The sequence below is a fragment of the Pantherophis guttatus genome, chromosome 3 (assembly GCF_059756535.1).
Source record: "Pantherophis guttatus breed Tessera chromosome 3, ASM5975653v1, whole genome shotgun sequence".
Classification (NCBI taxonomy): domain Eukaryota; kingdom Metazoa; phylum Chordata; class Lepidosauria; order Squamata; family Colubridae; genus Pantherophis; species Pantherophis guttatus.
In genome coordinates, this window is record NC_142065.1 from 16,109,777 (window position 1) to 16,128,080 (window position 18,304).

General features: G+C 42.9%; 2 protein-coding genes across 11 annotated transcripts in view; one reads left to right on the forward strand and one right to left on the reverse strand.

The window, feature by feature from the left end:
* The window catches only part of LOC148114502 (uncharacterized), a 74,570-nt gene extending 66,237 nt beyond the window's left edge, over positions 1 to 8,333 (reverse strand). For 8 of the 10 annotated variants that reach the window (XM_087889061.1, XM_087889060.1, XM_087889057.1 and 5 more), the window contains exon 1: positions 7,649 to 8,333. In XM_087889061.1, coding sequence (XP_087745187.1) covers positions 7,649 to 8,273 — 625 coding nt within the window. In that variant the 5' untranslated portion in view covers positions 8,274 to 8,333. The remainder of the gene's footprint in view (positions 1 to 7,648) is intronic. The other 2 variants (XM_087889064.1, XM_087889065.1) reach the window with 2 other exon arrangements.
* The window catches only part of APCDD1L (APC down-regulated 1 like), a 62,308-nt gene continuing 51,678 nt past the window's right edge, over positions 7,675 to 18,304 (forward strand). Inside the window, exon 1 of the mRNA XM_034433095.3 lies at positions 7,675 to 8,188. Coding sequence (XP_034288986.2) covers positions 8,146 to 8,188 — 43 coding nt within the window. The 5' untranslated portion in view covers positions 7,675 to 8,145. The remainder of the gene's footprint in view (positions 8,189 to 18,304) is intronic.

Genomic DNA, 18,304 nt, shown 5'->3' on the forward strand with positions numbered 1-18,304 from the left:
TTTATTTTATTGTCATTGCACCTTGTACAATGAAATTCAATGCCATCTTCAGTGTACATTATACATAAAAAATAAAACGAAACCACACATCCTTCACATTCTATACAATTGAATTAAAAACCCCTGATATTGCATTAATATTGCACTATACAGTAGAATTCAATATAGTTACTGCTCTGGGGTAGAAGCTGTTTTTCAGCCTATTTGTCCTTGATTTTATTGCCCTGTACCGTCTGCCAGATGGTAATAGTTCAAAAAAAGGATACCCAAGATGAAATGGATCTTTAAGAATGTTTTGAACTTTCTTAAGGCAGTGGGAGCTATAAAGCTCTTCCAAAGAGGGGAGAGGGTAACCAATGATCCTCTGGGCAATGATGTTAACCCTCTGGAGTGCTGTCCTATCTGCCACTGGGCAATTGGCAAACCATACACAGGTACAGTAAGTTAAAATACTCTCTATGGTGCAGCGGTAAAAGGTCACCAGCAGTTTTTCATTCAGTTGTTGTTTCCTGAGAAGTCTCAGGTAGTATAATCTCTGTTGGGCCCTTTTGACCAGTGCTGCAATGTGAGCACCCCAGGTCAAGTCCATTGAAGGAGAACTTTTAGGATGAGCAGGCAGAGGAGGTGGCTAGCAGAAAGAATCAGAGGCCGACAATGTTCCTCAAAGCTCTGAGCACTTTTAATAGTCGTTTGGTCTGCTGAGAAGATGGCACTTAACCTAGCCCTGAACTGACATCATCTCTGCCTCTTCCCCAAAACCACAAATATATTTCTCATCCTCAGCTATAAAAAAGGACGCTTTGACTTTTGTGCTTGGAAAGATGTGGTGAGCTCAGAGGCAGGAAAAATCTGTCATTCAGAAGGAAAGCCAGGCCAGAGATCCCTGACTGGTTTTATTTTCACATGAGTTTTTAGAAGATTGATGGAGGGAGGAGTCAGAAGAAATACATATCTGATGCTCGCTGTGTCAGAATGGGGTGGGTGAACAAGCACCTCCAGCTTGGTGCACTCAAACCAGAAATATAGAGCTTATTTTCTGCAGCGGACATACATCTTTGGCTGCCTTGGGAATTTGTACTTTCTGTTACATCCTCGGAGCTACGACGCCCATGATAGAGCACTTTCCAGCAGCACCAAGAAGATGTAATTGCAAGGTGAAGATGAGAGCGATGCCTTCAAATCAGTGGTGCAATCCAATTTTTTTTTACTGCCGGTTCTGTGGGCGTGGCTTGGTGGGTGTGGCAGGTGTGGCTTGGTGGGCATGGCAGGAGAAAAATACTGCAAAATCTCCATTCCCTCCCCACTCCTGGGGGAAGGATACTGCAAAATCTCCATTCCCACCCTACTCTGTGGCCAGCCAGAGGTGGTATTTGCTAGTTCTCTGCACTGCTCTAAATTTTCGCTACCGGTTCTCCAGAACCTGTCAGAACCTGCTGGATTTCATCCCTGCTTCAAATAACCTGGGATGCCTTCATACTATTTAGCAAAACCCTCAGTATGTTTTTATCATGGGAAACATGCTAAGAGAGGACTGGGCAATTAATTTCTTTTACGTTCTCAGAAGTTATCCCTGGAGATGTTTGTGAGCAATGAATGTCATCTGTGAAGAGGCTGCCTTTTTCCTCCAATTATAAATGGTGCCCTTTAGAGAGGCAGGGAGGCACACCTTTCCTTTGTGTGCCTTTGTTCCCCTTCATTGCACTTACATCGGCCTTGAAGAGCTGCAACGTGATGCAGATGGCTTTCGGGTCTATAAATTCTTATTGAAACCATAAGGAGCCAAGGACAACCAGGAATTTGTCCAGACTTGTCTAAGACGGAATAATCTCCAGCTAAGCATGTTAACAATATTTTGAGTCCTTTTTAGTTTCTAAACCAGTGTTTCTCAACTTCGCAGCTTCCATTGACTATTATCAGCTGTTGGATGTTGTCACGGCATGTTTGTGCCATAGTTAGAGGTAGAATTGGTATACCTTAAGGTAGGGGTGTCAAACTCAAGGCCCAGGGGCTGGTGACCTGGTCTGTGGGGCTGCCCTGGAAACAGCGAAGGATTGGCCCACAGTCCCTCTAACAGAGCTTTGTTTTCTCTGGCAGAGGGTTCCAAGAGGCTGTCGCAGCCGAAAACGGAGCTTGTGAAGGCTGTGTGCAGCTCTCTCGATCTCCATTTTCGCTGGCAGAGGGTTGCAGGAGGCTGTCGCAGCTGAAAACGGAGCTCGGGAGCCCTTTTCACTGGCAGAGTGCTTGGGCCACTACAGGCGCCCCCGACATTTGTGGCGTCGAATTGGCCATGTCCACCCTGGCCACACCCACCCCGGGCCCCCAAGGTCAAACACAACCCTGATGTGGCCCTCAATAAAATCGAGTTTGACACCCCTGCCTTAAGGGCATTAAAGTGCAGGGCTGCAGCTAGAAAAAACTAGGCCCAAATCCTCCCTCTTCCAGCACTTGCTCACTCTTTCCCACCAAATGCTAGAAGAGTGTGGTGGATATTGTAGTGCAAAAAACGAGTTTGGTCTAGTGATTAAGACACCAAGCTAGAAAGCGGGAAACTGAGCTCAGGTTCTGCTTTAGCCATGAAAGCCAGCTAGGTGACCTTCGGCCAGCCATTCTCTCTCAGGCCAACTCACCTCACAGGCTTCTTGTTGTGGGGAAAATAGGAGGAAGAAGGCGTGTTAGATATCTAATATACCTTCCTCCTTCTATTTTCCCCACAACAAGCCTGTGAGGTGAGGCCTTTCCTGGAGGCTTCTGATGGCGAAACAGAGGCCAGGGGCGCTGCATGTGAGTGGCGGCAAGGAGCCGCAGAAGAAGTGGGCCGGCTTCTGCTGGGTGGGGCTATTGATGTCACCGCAAGGTGAGATAGTGAAAGACATCCCTCGAAAATAAGACCTAATGCCTCTTTTGGTGAGGAAAAAATAAATAAGACCGGGTCTTATTTTCGGGGAAACATGGTAGTAACCTCTGATCCAAAATTGCAGAACCATCTGAACCATCTTTTCTGGCATACACTCTTACACTTGTGAACTTGTGGCCTTCTTGATTTATCAGGAAAAAATGGTGGACCAGTCTATGTGAAATTAAGCAGAAGAGACTGACTGGACCAAACTTAGAGAAAGCATCACAGATTGAAATCCGGTCAAAAATACAGAGATCATATCTCATCTGCAGTGTGGAATCAAGAACACAAAAATAATACCCTCATCTCCTCAAATTAATCAGATTTCACAAATTATAGTGGTTTAATTATGGACCAGTTTGGGCAAAACCATGTCTAATGAAATTCTGCATGCATCTGGAATATTTGAAGACACAGGAAAAAAACATTAAATTAAAATTAAAGCCATCTGAGTGACTTGGAAAAATATAATCTCTAGCAACTGTGAGTTCAGTGGTAGTTTGCAAGGAGGAGACACCATATACTTGTATCTTGATAGATTTCCAGCTTTATTCTCCCCACTTCAATTGGACATGGTCTTAACTGTTGTTGTGAGAAGTTACTATGTGTATAGCTGCTGTTCTTTAGCTTCGTCTATCCGCCCATCCATCCATCCATCCACCCATCCTCCACAAAATGTGTATGAAGCTTTTTCTTCTTATATGAATTTGTGAGCCCTTCTGAAACATTTGTGTTAAAACTAAGCGCATACATTCTGATTCTCCATTAATAATAACCACAAAATAATCATAGTAATAAACAGGGAGGAAAATGGCTGCAAAACATCCCTAAGGAATTTCACTGCTGAGAAGCTCTATTAATTTCAGCTCACAGATATCATCGGGAAATGTTGCCTGGGAAGAATCAGATGCAAAACGTTGAAAGTTGTTACAAAATCATTTACTCTGTAATTTTTCATAGTTGATGTACTTAATTTCTGGATCTCATTAAAGTTTGGGAGGGCTCCAAAAGGAATAGATTATGTTTCCTTCTGAAAGTAACTTCATTTTCTAACCACATTTTGATGGGCATTTTTTTTTCAGGAGGAGAAGGAACAAGTAGTCTGAAGCCTAAATTTAATTACCTACTGTACGTGAATGGTTATAAGAAATTATTTCATTCCTGAACACTGTGAGGGTTTTTTTATACACTGTAATTCTCCATGAAGCATTTACAATTCTGTCGGATCAATAAAAGTAGGCTTAGTGACACATCTCAAAATGTAACTGAGAATGTGGGGTGGGCATTAAAATATCCAAGTTATTTTATCCTAGCTTTAATCCTTCATCTACCTGGAAGAACCTTGGGACATGAATGATTATAATGTTTCCTTTTATTGGAAGAAAAGAAAATTGCTTTCCATTCTCCTTTAGTCAATGCTGTATTTTTAGCTGGTGCCAATAAGCAATATGAGTGTGTCTGTCTTTCTATCTGGGCAGGAAGGCAAGAAAAACAAGCCAGATCCATTTAGTGTCATGTCAAGAACTGATGACATCTTTCTCAATGCGTTTTCTTTCCAATGAGGCCGATTTAGGTCTTTGATTCAGATAATTTTGCCTACTGAGAATGGCGTCAGACAGAATGAAACTTAATGGAGGAACCTGGAAGAGGCCACAGTGAGGAGACTTTTATTACAGTCTCAACTTCAATTTGGCTCACTCTTGAATTTATTGGCAGATACGGTCATAAAAGAGTTGCCAACCCATTACCAAGGTCAGAACAAACTAACTGGAAGATTTTCTGGGAGAGATGAAAATGTTTTTCTTTTTATATATATAGACACCACTGGAATGTATTGGTGCCTTCCAATTCATATTTCTAGCCAGCACTCAACCTTATATGGTTCATCTACTCTATTCTTCATGCCTTTCACTACATTTAGAGTCTACCATTGGTGATTTGAGTAAAACAACACGATTCATGAGAGAAGAACAATCAGAACTGGATCATGAGCAAGATGTTGTAGGTCCTAGGATATTTTCAAATGTTTTATTGAAAGATACTGGAGAAACTATGAGATGATTTGCTGCAGTAGAATATTCTGTTCTTGTAAAATTGTGGGGAATGGGGGTGGGGGGGGAAGCTACCTCAATGCACTGTCAAAAATAAAAATATCACCTGACTCTGATCATTTAAGACGGGATGGGTGCTGTTTACATGTAAGTCAAAACATGAGATCTGACCTAAATTGCTGTCATTTTCCTAATAGTCTGATATATCCCAGGGAAACTTACTTGTGTGAGCTCTATAACAGAAAATCTCTCCTAAGGATTGAGTTGCAATTGTACATGTAAACTAAGAAGTAGGAGGCCTTAGGTGAAGCCATGTAATTGTTGGAAGAAATGTCCATCTGGATTCAGTTCCAAGTGAGGAGAAAGACACTGGAAACATTGTGGCTGTTTGGAAAGATGGTTTAATGGTGGACGGGATCACATGGTTTTGAGGTCCTGGGCAAAAAGGGCAGAGATGTTGAGAGTGCCTGGATTTTATGCCCTCTCTGGGCTTTTGAATTTGAGCTTCTAATCTGATTGGTTGTCAGACTCCCATGGGACCATGCAGGGGTAACTTTGTAGGTTGTTTGGGTCCCAGGCTTGGTTGTGCCTTGTTGGGTGATGATGATGTAATGAAGGGGCTTTGGGCAATTCCTATTATGGCTCTGCTTGAAGGAGGTAGATCTTTGTTATGTTGAATAGACTGGCCCAGGCCTTAATGGCCCATTGACAAAGGGCGGGGTGGGGGGATAAGTTTCTGCCTCCCTTTTAGGGGAAATATTCTGTCCTTTTAATATTTCCTAAAATATCTCATTTTCCTAGGAGAGGGGTGGGTACTAACTTCCTACATTTTGCATGCCTGGTGCCATCCAGATGCATTGGACTAATTTTATAATACTCAAACAACAAATCTGGCTGGAGTTTTGGGGGTTCACAATTCAGCCCAACTGGAAGGCACCAAGCTATGAAACACTGTTTTAAATTATCCCCTAGTTCTTGTGTGTAGGCAGCAGTAATATTTCTCTATAATGGAGAGCCTTCTTTCCTTCCATTGCTTATCTCTGTAGCCTCTGGGCTTATACCAGGGGGGAAATTCAATAGGGTCTGACAGGTTCTGGAGAACCGGTAGCGGAAATTTTGAGTAGTTTGGAGAACCGGCAAATACCAGCTCTGGCTGGCCCCCGAGTGTGGTGGGAATGGAGATTTTGCAGTATCCTTCCCCTGCCATGCCCACCAAGCCACGCTCACAGAATCGGTAGGGAAAAATTTTGAATTTCACCCTTGGCTTATACACACTCTTCGTGCTGCTTCTAAATCAGCTTTATACTTCTCATACTCAAGACATTGGCCCATCTTCACAGCTAAGTTATTTTTTTCTGGAACTGAAACAAACCTGGGGGGTTCTTTTGGGAGGGGGTGGAGAGGGCAATGCTGTCTGTTTCTCTACTGACTTTTCTAATTCTATCCACTGCCCTCAGCAAGATAATCATGCTCTGAAAATAAGAACAGAAGGGGACTGAATTTGGATTGCTAGGTAAAACAATTACTGAGACAGAAAATGGACCGGTACCTTTGATGGCTGCTGCTGCTAAAAGCTTGAGAACAATTTCAGAACCCATCTTTTGGGGTTTTTAAAAAAGTTATTTAACCATAAGGAAGGCTGAGTGCCAAAGAATTGAGGCCTTTGAACGATGGTGCTGGAGAAGACTCCTGCGAGTCCCTTGGACTGCAAGGCGATCAAACTGGTCAGTCCTAGAGGAGATCAACCCTGACTGCTCTTTAGAAGGCCAGATCCTGAAGATGAAACTCAACTACTTTGGTCACCTAATGAGAAGGAAGGACTCACTGGAGAAGAGCCTAATGTTGGGAACGATTGAGGGCAAAAGAAGAAAGGGACGACAGAGAATGTGGTGTCTGGATGGAGTCACCGAAGCAGTAGGCATGAGCTTAAATGGACTCCAGAGCAGGGGTGAAATCCAGCAGGTTCTGACAGGTTCTGGAGAACTGGTAGCGGAAATTTTGAGTAGTTCGGAGAACTGGCAAATACCACTTCTGGCTGGCCCAAGAGTGGGGTGGGAATGGAGATTTTGCAATATCCTTCCCCTGGAGTGGGGTGGGAATGGAGATTTTGCAGTATCCTTCCCCTGTCATGCCCACCAAGCCACACCCACAGAACCGGTAGTAAAAAAAATGTGGATTTCACCACTGCTCCAGGGGATGGTAGAGGACAGGAAGGCCTGGAGGAACGTTGTCCATGGGGTTGCGATGGGTCGGACACAACTTTGCAACTAACAACAATAACAATAGTTATAAAATCATCCAACATAGTAAAACATCCAGGATAGGCATCCACCTTGCATTTCTCAGTGTACACATAGAGGCAAACATACACAGGCACATTTCTTGGTTACCCAGAAGGAAATATGGTACCTTTGATGGATGCTACAGTTATTTATTTATTTTTTAAAAATTAAGGACCAATTATCCAACAAGTACAGAGTTCCTCCGTATGTTTTAGCCTCCAGTCCCCCTCATCATCCTGGTTGCTCTTCTCTGCACTTTTTCCTAGGAGTCTCAACGTCTTTATTATTATTATTATTATTATTATTATTATTATTATTATTATTATTATTATTATTATTATTATTATTATTATTATTGCGCGGTGACCAAAACTGGACGCAGTATTCTAAGTGTTTGGTCTTACTCAGGCTTTACTTACCAAGACCTGCGCGCGCGCGGGAAATCCGGCGGGACACTTTCCCCTTCTCCGCCTGCTGGCGTGGGGCTGGGGGGGGGGTTGGGGGGAGAGCTTTGGCGACGGCGGCTCCCCGCGCGCGTGGGGCGTGTGCAGCTGGGGGAGTCTCCACCTCTTCTGGCGCGGGCCCGGGGAACTGCCGGAGCCGCCGCCTTGGAACTCTCCTCAGACGGGGCCGGAGGCGAAGGAGCGCGCTCTGCAAGCCGGACGAGGCGGCGGCGTTGGCGGTCTGCAATCGCTTTTTTCTCTCTCTGGGAGCAGCGTCCGAAAGAGCGACCCTCGGCGGCCTCTTTTGGTAGCGGCCTCGGCTCCATGGACGCCAGGTGGCTTTTCTGCCGAAGCAAAGCGCGCTGAGCGTCCCCGCGGCTGGGCTGCTCTCGCCCATCGGCCGGTTTTTTTTTTTTTTGGTGGTGGTGTGGGGGGGATCGGCTAGTTTAAAGAGAGGAGGCTCCGCTTTGGCCATGCTGCGATCCTGGGCGCTCGTCGGGGCGGCTTTCTTCTTAGGTGAGAGTTCCGTCCGGCTCGGCTGCTGGGTGAATTTGGGGAAGCGGGTGGGGACGGGAGTTGAAGCGGTGGTGGGGCTCGGCATTGAAACTCGTCCAAGTTTCAGTCGGAACTATTGAGGTCTTGCGGGAAAGCGACGTCCGCTCCCCAAGAATGGGGTCCCCCCCCACCCCCAGCCTAGCGAGCTCCGGGAATGGAGCCTTGGATTTATTTGCCCCGGGCAAACGTTAAAACGAGGGGTCCTTGATGCTCTCTCTGAACTTGCTTATTTGCTAGCACTGATGAGGTTACCTAATTTGGGTAGTGAAACGTCTGCAAGAAAACAAGCAAGCTCAGGGAGCACTAAGGAACCCCACCCCCCTCTTGTCCATCCAAATATTCTCCTTTATTGAAATGAGAAAGTCAAAATGTCAAACCGAGCGCATCGCACACGCAGTTCGGGATAGATACGGGGCTGCCGTCGAAGAGACGGTGCAAATCGCGCTGCGGAAAACTCTTTCCTTTAACGCGGGATCGTTCAAAGTCAACCCTACGATGGACGAAGCGCTGCCAGAAAAAGCAGCGCGGTCTATTTCTCGACCCGCTCAAAAAGTGAAGCCTCCGCTAGCTTGATTTGTACCCTGCGACGGGTTTGGAAAAGTTTTGAGGTTCGAGGGTGTTATGAGAAACTAACCGCGGAATTACTCTTGGGTTGCAGGGGAAAGTGGTCAGTTAGCTGGAAATTAAAAAATAAAAATCAGGAACAGCAGTACCGTAAAGGGTATGTTTAGTAGCTAATCCGTGAACGCTTCTGCTAAAATGTGTTGACCTTTTAAAGCTGCCGCAAAAGCTTTTACTAATTTTGTTTTGGTAAACTCGGAGGGCTCTCCTTAACAAAGAGAAGATCCACTCCCATCCGTGTTTTAATGTTGCGATCAGTAATAAAGATACGTGCAGTTAAGGAAATAATTGGTTTTTCTTGATCAATTCAAAGGACTTTGTTCCATGTGGGGCAAAATGGCTCAGGAGATTCTCATTCATTCCAGCTCATAGTTGTCCCAAAGGAGCTTTTATTTTAAAGGCAACTGAACTGTCTGGTTTATTTGTTTTTTTTTTAAGTCGTTTCGCTTCTCACCCAAGAAGCTGAAGAAGAACTGAAGAAGCTTCTTGGATGAGAAGTGAAACGTCTTGAAAGAAACATCCGACAGTTTGGTTGCCTTTAAAATAAAAGCACCTTTGAGACCTAATGCAGTCAGAAGTGGGAGAAACTGAATACACCTGTTTGCAAATAAAAAACCCCCTGAGTTAGCATATTGGCTTACATAAGGATGAACCAATTTGCATGTTTGGTATTCTTTTAATTAGCCTAAGAGGAGCAGTTCCCCTGGTTCAGTGTTTCTCAATCTGGGTATGTTTAGGATGTATGAACTTCAACTCCCAGGATTTCCCAGCCACTAATATATATAAAGGAAGAGTGGGAAAGTGCTGACTTTCTTGGCTTTTTGAAAAAAGTAAATTCTGCACAGAATGAAATAGCCAACGAGTAACTGTTGACCGCTTTACATTGAGAATGTAAAGAGAATGGAGAACCATTAATGGAGAACCATTAATGCAGTGTGAAAGTTAATCACAGGCTGCATTCTCAAGAGGCAATCTCTGTTTGGAATAAACAGACTTTCCTTCACCAACTTTTTAAGAAGCCAAATTGTTTCTTGCTTTTAGCACACTGTCTTTTTTTTTTAAAGGATGCTTCTTCATAATATTGCGCTCTGGAGAATATGGGGGAATTCTCTCCAAAAGTAGCATAACGTGTGAGACTTAATAAATCTGTTTCCTGTGTGGGCTGAACCACCTGGGCTCCTATTTGTAACGCAGGATGGACGAAAAACCAGGAAAAGCATCCAAATACTCCTGTCAGTTGCCCAGAATAGATGAGGCTTCCTGTGTCTCTTGTGCCCAAAATACCAGATGGTGAGGGTGTGTGTGTGTGTGCTAAATCTAAGACAATGTCATATTCAGAACCCTTCTGTTCTTTCTTCTCCTTTCCCATATTCTGGAATTGACAGCAGGCTCTGTGGGTAGCCTGGTTGAACCTTGGCTCATGCGTTAAGCCAAGTCTGTCCTAAGGCCAATTTCAGAAGAGTGGCCACAATAACCAATAGCAAAGAGTCTGGAGGTGGCATCAATACAAATCCTACTCCTCTATTTTTTTTTTTTGGTCTTGTTTTGTAGAAAACAACTTCCGTCACCAGATGGACATGTTGGCTGATTTTTTTAAAGTCGGAAAAATATTATTTTCTTATGCTCTTTGGTCTTTTTCCTTTGAAATCCCAAGTCACTGATCTCTTGGCTTGCAGATGTTAGACTATAACAAAAGGGTTTCAGACACACGCAAATCATGTGTTAGGTTTCTGCTTCTGTTTGCTGGGGCTGGGCTGGGTTCAGAAAGCAGCTCCCTTCTCAAGCAAAACTAATACAATATCAGATTCAGTAATGAAGAAGAGGTGACTGCCAAGTTTATTAAAAACATCTAAAGTTTGCACGGAAGAATTTTCTGAATAAGAAGACCGTTTGGTGGGGGTGAATGGGATAAGGGACATTGCTATCATCCTTTCCCATTATTGTACGATATTGAGCGTGTTTAACTGGATAAATGAGGATTTTTTAAGATTGGGGATTTGTCCTTCTCTTCGTGAAAGTTTTTCCCCTCGGTCACTTGCAAACTCTTCCAGGGCTTGCTACATTGCGTTTTATAGCTTTCAACGGCATGCAAATATTCTTGGTACGATAGCAGAATATATAAAAGACATGCCAATCTATATAAAGAAGAATATTTGTGTGCACACAGTGGGCCTTCATGAAGCAGAGAAGAAGGATTGCTAGTTACTCAAATGGTGATGAGAGTTGACATTCGTGTATATAAACATGACATTCCCTGGCAAGTTTTGTAAAATCTGAAGCCACCCAAAATCTGAAGCCATGGCTGACGTTCATTTACTTTATGGAAAAACATCTGGAAAGTCAGGTATAGTGAGTTCGCTTGTTGAGATGGGTAGCCATACAGATTAAATTAATACATAAAATAAATCAAATGATAGACTTCTGCACCTGTGCAGAATGTGAAGCTACTGATATTCACATCCTACAATAGTGTTTCTCAACCTTAGCAACTTTTAAGATATGTGGACTTCAACTCCCAGGATTCCCTAGCCAGTCATATATGTACTGTCTGGGGAATTCTGGGAGTTGAAGTCCTTATATACCTTAAAATTGCCAAGGTTGAAAAACCTTAGAAGCTAGAGTTCAGCACATTTGACCAATAGCTAAAAGCAAAACATTGATGGTGTAGTGGACTAGGAGTGCAGAGATCTAAGCTCTGCCCTCAGCCATGGAAGCTGAGTGGGTATCTTTGAGGCAGTCATACTTTTTCTACCCAGCCTACTTCACAGGCTTAGTGTTGTGGGGAAAAGTTGGAGTAGGGAACATAATGTAGATTTCATTGACTTCTGGTACAAAAGACTGGATATCAATTTAATTAATATCATGATTACCAAATGTCATATTAGATCTAAGTAGAAGGTTAAGATGGGCTGAGATTAAAAGGTCTTTGTTTTTAGGGTTATAATCCACAGTAGCAGATAAAGCAATAAATAATACAGCTCTGTCTTCTAGAATGCTTAGTCTTCTGAGTGATCTGCTAGTTTTTCAAGTATCAAAATGATTTTTTCAACAGCAGGGATTTGAAGCTATCAAAGCAGATCAAAATCAGGTTTATATCCTCACACTCTTCTTTTTGCAATGTTTGGAAATGAAGAAATGAATTTGAAATGAAGCAGTGGCTTCATTTTCTTCCTTCTAAAATTAAATCTGGAACATCTCAATCCCTGCATATAGTTAACAGGTCTTCTGTTGTAAACCATGTCTACCTGTCATAGACTTCACCCTAACCTGTAAGCTTTCACCTTTTTAATTTTTGAAACAGAAAGCTTTTTTGTGTGCACTCTCAACTATACTAAGACAGGATCTCCGAGGGACTTGTTGGTAGACTCTTAAATGGCTAGGAATTTAAGCCGCTCAACTAAGTTGGGGCTATGCTTGGCTGGTCCCCAAATAGAGCAGACATTAAAATGCTGGTACTGAATGTGTTCAGTATAATTCCTTTTTGTCCTGGTTGAATGTATATGCTAAGCAATACTTCTGCTGGCTTTGTTGTACTGAGAGTGATAGATTCAAGGGCTTCCTGCTATACTTTGCTGGATAGATAGATATGTTCACTCATCATCCCTCTTAAGACTTAGAATAACTTTATTGTCACTCTGAATGTACACTAATCGGCATACAATTCACGGGTGTCAAACTGGCGGCCCACAGGCCGGATGTGTCACACACAGGCCATGCCCCCCCAGCTCCACGAAGAGAAAAAACATCGTGAAACACCTGTGGCATACATTAAAATGAAATTTCGTTGCATACAGCTCTCAAAGAGTCTCCACCTCCAATGTACACTACATAAACATGACAAAATAAATAAATAAATACAAAATTATGCATATACCCACATATATTATATGACATGGAGAAACAAGCACAGTTTAGATCGGACATATACATGTACATGGCAAGAGAAACAAATCTTGCGAGTTTACTAGACGGATGGCCTTTATTTATGGATGAGGGTTCCCATTTTCACTGGCAGAGGGCTAGCAAGACAAACTAAAAACAAAACAAAAGGAGAAATGTTTCCCCTTTTGCATTTGAGCGTGCAAGAATGGACAGGAAAGGAGAAAGAGAAAGGGGAAAGACAAAGAAAAAGATGGGAAGAGAGCAAGGAAGGAAAAATAAAGAGGGGAAGAAGAAAGGAGAATGAAGAGGGAAGGAAAAAGAAGAAAAGGGAGGGAGGGAGGAAGTGAGGAAGGAGATTATAATGAGAGTGAGGTAGGGTCTGAAGGAAGTTTTGTCTTAGCACTTGGCCAGCACAGGTGCCCCTGACACAAGTGACGTCGAGCTGGCCATTCCCACCCTGACAACCCCCCCCCCCAAGGTTAAACTCAACCCTGATGCGGCCCTCAATGAAATTGAGTTTGACACTCCTGGACTAGAAGACCCTTCCAACTCTGTTATACTGTTACTGTTTCCCTAGACCACCAAACCAACAAAGAATTTAGTCCCCAAAGTGCTTCAGGGGCTGCCTGAATGGCATATGAGTTGCTGAGGCTTAGTCTTCTAAGAGGAACTTTGAGGCATCAGGGCAAGAACAGAAAGTGATTGAAGAGAGTCATGCAGAAGACTAATGGGCAAAGTAATAGGCAGTCAGATATTTAATAGAACTTGACTTACAGGAGTTATTGCTGTTAAGGGTAACCCTTTTTTTAGGTTAAAGGTGGGCACTACCTTTTCTGTTGAGGCAGATGCATTGTATGCTACTGGTCAGGGTGGATTTGATTTAAATTGAATTGATTTAAATCACAATTTAAATCATGATTTAAATTACTAGTAAAAAGGCTTGATTTAAATCAACTCGATTTAAATCATAATTTTTAAAGAGCAACTGTCATCTCTGCTACTCCTTTGACCCACTGTTGACTCACCGATAGTCCCAGTGTTGCAGAATATACAGCCTCATGCTACATACAGTATCTAAGCTCCATTTCATGCTGAATAAAATAAATTATTTATGTATCTTAAATAGAAACTATCTTACGATAGATTTTTACCCCAAAAGTTTTTTATTAAAATAAATTCGATAAAAATCAAAAAAATCTGATTTAAATCAAAAAAATCCAATTTAAATTTTAAAAAATCTGATTTTTTTGATTTTTTTTTAAAAAAATCATTGATTTTTATCCACCCTGCTACTGGTGAATGCAGCTGAAACAAGCAACTGGTTGTGTGCATCCATCTCACTGTTGCAGGACTGAGCCTCTGGTATATTACTGTAGACGAGAAAGCTAATCAAATCACTTGTTAATTTTCTTGGTCTATGCAAATGTAGACAACATGTTGAATTTTTAGGCTTCCTCTCCCCCAGCATGCAAAAATGTTGTTTGACATAAAAGATCCTTGAATATGTACCAGCCTTCAATGTGGGTTGTTTTAAAAATATGGGACCAATATTACGCTATGCAGTTTCTCTGCCTGCTGTCTGAAGGAGTATTAGCTTGTTTTCTTTTCTTAGCATCTATGTTGGGTCTTACTCCATGAAACTTTTTCATAAGGAGGTGTGTGGTTAACGCCTGGCATTCAGAAGGGCTTGGAAGAACCGTGTCTCTCAAATAGTTTTTAACTGATGTGACTTTTATTCTACGTGCTGCTGTACGCTGCGGTTTGTGCTAATTATTTTGAGCTGGCTGAATGTTAAAATAGAAGTTCATTGTTTCAGGGTTTTTTTAAAAACTCCTCCTTGTGTTCTTCAGCAATAGATGGAAGAAACAATGGCTTGTTTGGGTTGGGATAAAGTGCTGTGCTAAAGTTATTTGTATTGTGGATTGTGGTTCATTGTGGTTCATTGTGTTGTAGGGCTCGGGTTTTGTCGTAGCATGTTATGTGAACCAAGTCATTGTCTTAAGCTATGATAGCGTGTTGAGTGATCATAGGAATTACTCTTTCATGAGCTGAATTTAAGAGTGTAGTGCAATATTTCTCAACCTCGACAGCTTTAAGCATGGCTGACCAGAGAATTATGGGAGTTGAAGTCCCCCCATCCTAAAGTTGCTGAGGTTGAAAAACACTGTTCTATAATGAAAAAAGGAGTCAACATAGGAGCAGAAGTCACAGTGTTGGTGACTGGTCCATTTGAAGCTCCTCTCCTTTCTATTTCTTGGTTATGTGACCCAGTGCAGACCATATGCAAGCATCTTCTACTTCCCAGTACTCATATTGACATAAATATACATACATTAAGAGCCATGGTGGCGCAGTGGTTAGAATGCAGTACTTCAGGCTACTTCTGCTGACTGCCGGCTGCCTGCAATTTGGCAGTTCGAAGCTCACCGGCTCAAGGTCGACTCAGCCTTCCATCCTTCCGTGGTGGGTAAAATGAGGACCCCGATTGTTGGGGGCAATATGCTGACTCTGTAAATTGCTTAGAGAGGGCTGTAAAGCATTGTGAAGCGGTATATAAGTCTAAGTGCTATTGCTACATGCAACACAAGGGAAACAAAAACAGACAGGAAACACCTATGCAAACTCCCTGATCAGAGCCCCTCCCCAACATGCAGAAGACACACAGAAAACACATGTACACCCACACTGATTAGACCCTGGGGAGGAAGTCTGTACACAAGCACATGTACACACACCACACACATGCATGCACAAAAAACATTTTGCTACATGAAACAGAAGCAAATGCAGAATCCTCCTATGGTGGTTGCTGGTACAGAAGGTGCTCTGCAGACTTTCCTTGCCTTCCTTTAGGATTCATAGAGATTCAGTGGTGGAAGGGCTGGAGAAAATACCAAAATAAATGTACTTTAACCATTGAGATTTGCTGGTGGTAGGAAAAATCTCAGTCCTTTGTAAAATATGTTTCATGGGGAGGAAGGAAGGAAGGAAAGGAAGGAAGGAAGGAGATGGGAAGAATGAAGGGATGGAGAAAGGTGATGGATGGAAGGAGGGAGGGAGGGAGGGAAGGAAGGAAGGAAGGAAGGAAGGAAGGAAGGAAGGAAGGAAGGAAGGAAGGGATTCATTGTTTTTTCCAATGTATCCCCCTAAGGTGTGTGGAGGCCACAGTATGGACTGGCCAGCAATTCTTTGAAAAGAATCTGATTGTGGAAGGCTAATAACTCCCATTTTCCTCCATTTCACAAAGTTTGATATGTATCAGTCTGGAATTTCTTTAAAGCCACAATTCAAGTCCTACATGTGCTGTATATGCATTATAAAGAGGAACTCTTCTATTTTTCCATTTGGTATGTTTAAAGTTGGAGCCATACACCTGTCCTGGAATTCTCTGAGCCTGGGAATGGACATTTGGAAACTATTGCAGGCTCAGCAGAGATCTTTATTCCTTTGCTCTTTATCCAGCAAATGGCTAACAACATCTCCCCTGTGTCAAGAAGCAGTCAGGAGGAGGATCAGACTCATCAAGAAACCTGTGCCTTCACATACTCAGTGGAAAAAGGGAAGCTATCTGGTTTCCAAGATTTTGTAACTTAACTTGTTTTTCATGGCAATAAATCTGATTATTGGACAATGCAAAGAGTTTTCTCCAGATATATGGTGTTGTCACCGTATCGTAAATCATGGGAGAACTGGCATGAGAAACTTCACCTTCTCTCCACCATTTTTAATTATGTCATTTTACCCCATTGCAAAAGTCCAGTCCTGGATAAATATTTCTAGGAGCCTCTACGGAGATTCTTGTTGTGGTTCACTAGCAGCCTGAGGAGCTGGCAGCGGACAGTGAGGAGGCTGGGAAGGACAATGGGCCAGTCCTGCAGTCAGGGGAAGGCCCGGACGAGGGCTCTGCGTCAGAGGCAGAGATGGGGCCGGGCCATCTGGGAACGATGCGTGGACTCGGAGCCTCCAGAGGCGGACAGCAGAGAGGCAGAGAAACAGGAGGAGCCTGTTCCTAGTGCACACATGCAAAGAGATGTCAGAAGGCAAGAGCAGCTAAAGCAAAAAGGACGACTCGGGAGCAAGGCCAGGAGATGATTGGCCCCTCCCAGAAGACTTAAAAGAACAGTAGGCTCTTGGGATCTTTGTAGGAAAGCAACTTTGCTACATTTGTTTCTTGTCAGTGTCTCTTTGAACTTCGTGGGGTTTTGCCAAGAAAAGCCTTTGGCAGGGTGCCAAAGAAGACAAAGGTTGATGATAAGACTGAAAGATTGTTTATGAAGAATTTGTTTTGGAATTAATGTGGACTAAGCTGAGAATGAAGCAGGGGTGAAATCCAGCAGGTTCTGACAGGTTCTGTAGCGGAAATTTTGAGCAATTCAGAGAACCGGTAGCGGAAATTTTGAGTAGTTCGGAGAACCGGCAAATACCACCTCTGGCTGACCCCAGAGTGGCGTGGGAATGGAGATTTTGCAATATCCTTCCCCCAAGAATGGGGAGGGAATGGGGATTTTGCAGTATCCTTCCCCTGGAGTGTGGTGGGAATGGAGATTTTGCAGTATCCTTCCCCTGCCTTGCCCAGCAAGCCACGCCCACCAAGCCACATCACACCCACCAAGCCACGCCCACAGAACAGATTGTAAAAAAAAATTGGATTTCACTACTGGTTGACACCCTCTTCTTTGGGGCACCCCCTCAAATATTGGAACACTCCTATCACCTTCTTGGTGAAGCAGGAAAAGTCCTTCTTTTCACTAGTCTGTATTTCACCAAACTTGGATTTTATGGTTTATCTTAATAGTAAGAGATTATAATTTGGTAATTATAATTGTTAACGTATATATGGTAAATTTTTACATGTATAGTACCCATCTCTTTATTCACATAGTAGATCTTTTTTGCATACTCTACATTTTTTTTCTTTATATGCATCTTGGATTTATGTTAATGTAGTTACCTGCTATTGCTTGGGAAAAAACTACCTAGCTTGACTTAACTTGAAGGGCTCAAAGTTTGGTTTTATATGTGGAGGCAATAGCAAAAGTTGGCCCAAACCTGACTATTTCAGGTTAGAATAGCACTATCGTAATTGAACCAATTGAACCCAGACAGCTCAACTTTACAGCTCGTTAATATGGATTACAGCAGAAAGTTGAACAAGAATATTAACTTAGCTAGGTAGCATCCTAGGTCAAAGATGTCATACGATTGGATCTGTGGAAAGCTCCACTCAAGACTTTCAGCCACTCTTACCAACATACCATTGTTGGCACTAGAAAGCTGAGCTGACTTGTGGCTGGATTGGGGTTTACCACAAATTGCAAGATGTCCCTTTCACACATGGAAACACTGGAGCACCACATAGCTGAGGAACAGGCCATTCTCATTAGAGGGAATGCCTTCAAATTCCTACCTCCAACATTTTTGGCTTTCCTTTTTCCCTACAACTACTAAACCTCTATGGCACCATGGTGTCCTTTGCACTAAGCTTCAGAACAGTATCAGGCAATTTGCAAATGAAGCGAACTTCCCCCACAATAAATGCAGCAAGGAAAAGATGAGGGCTCCCATTTTAGCACT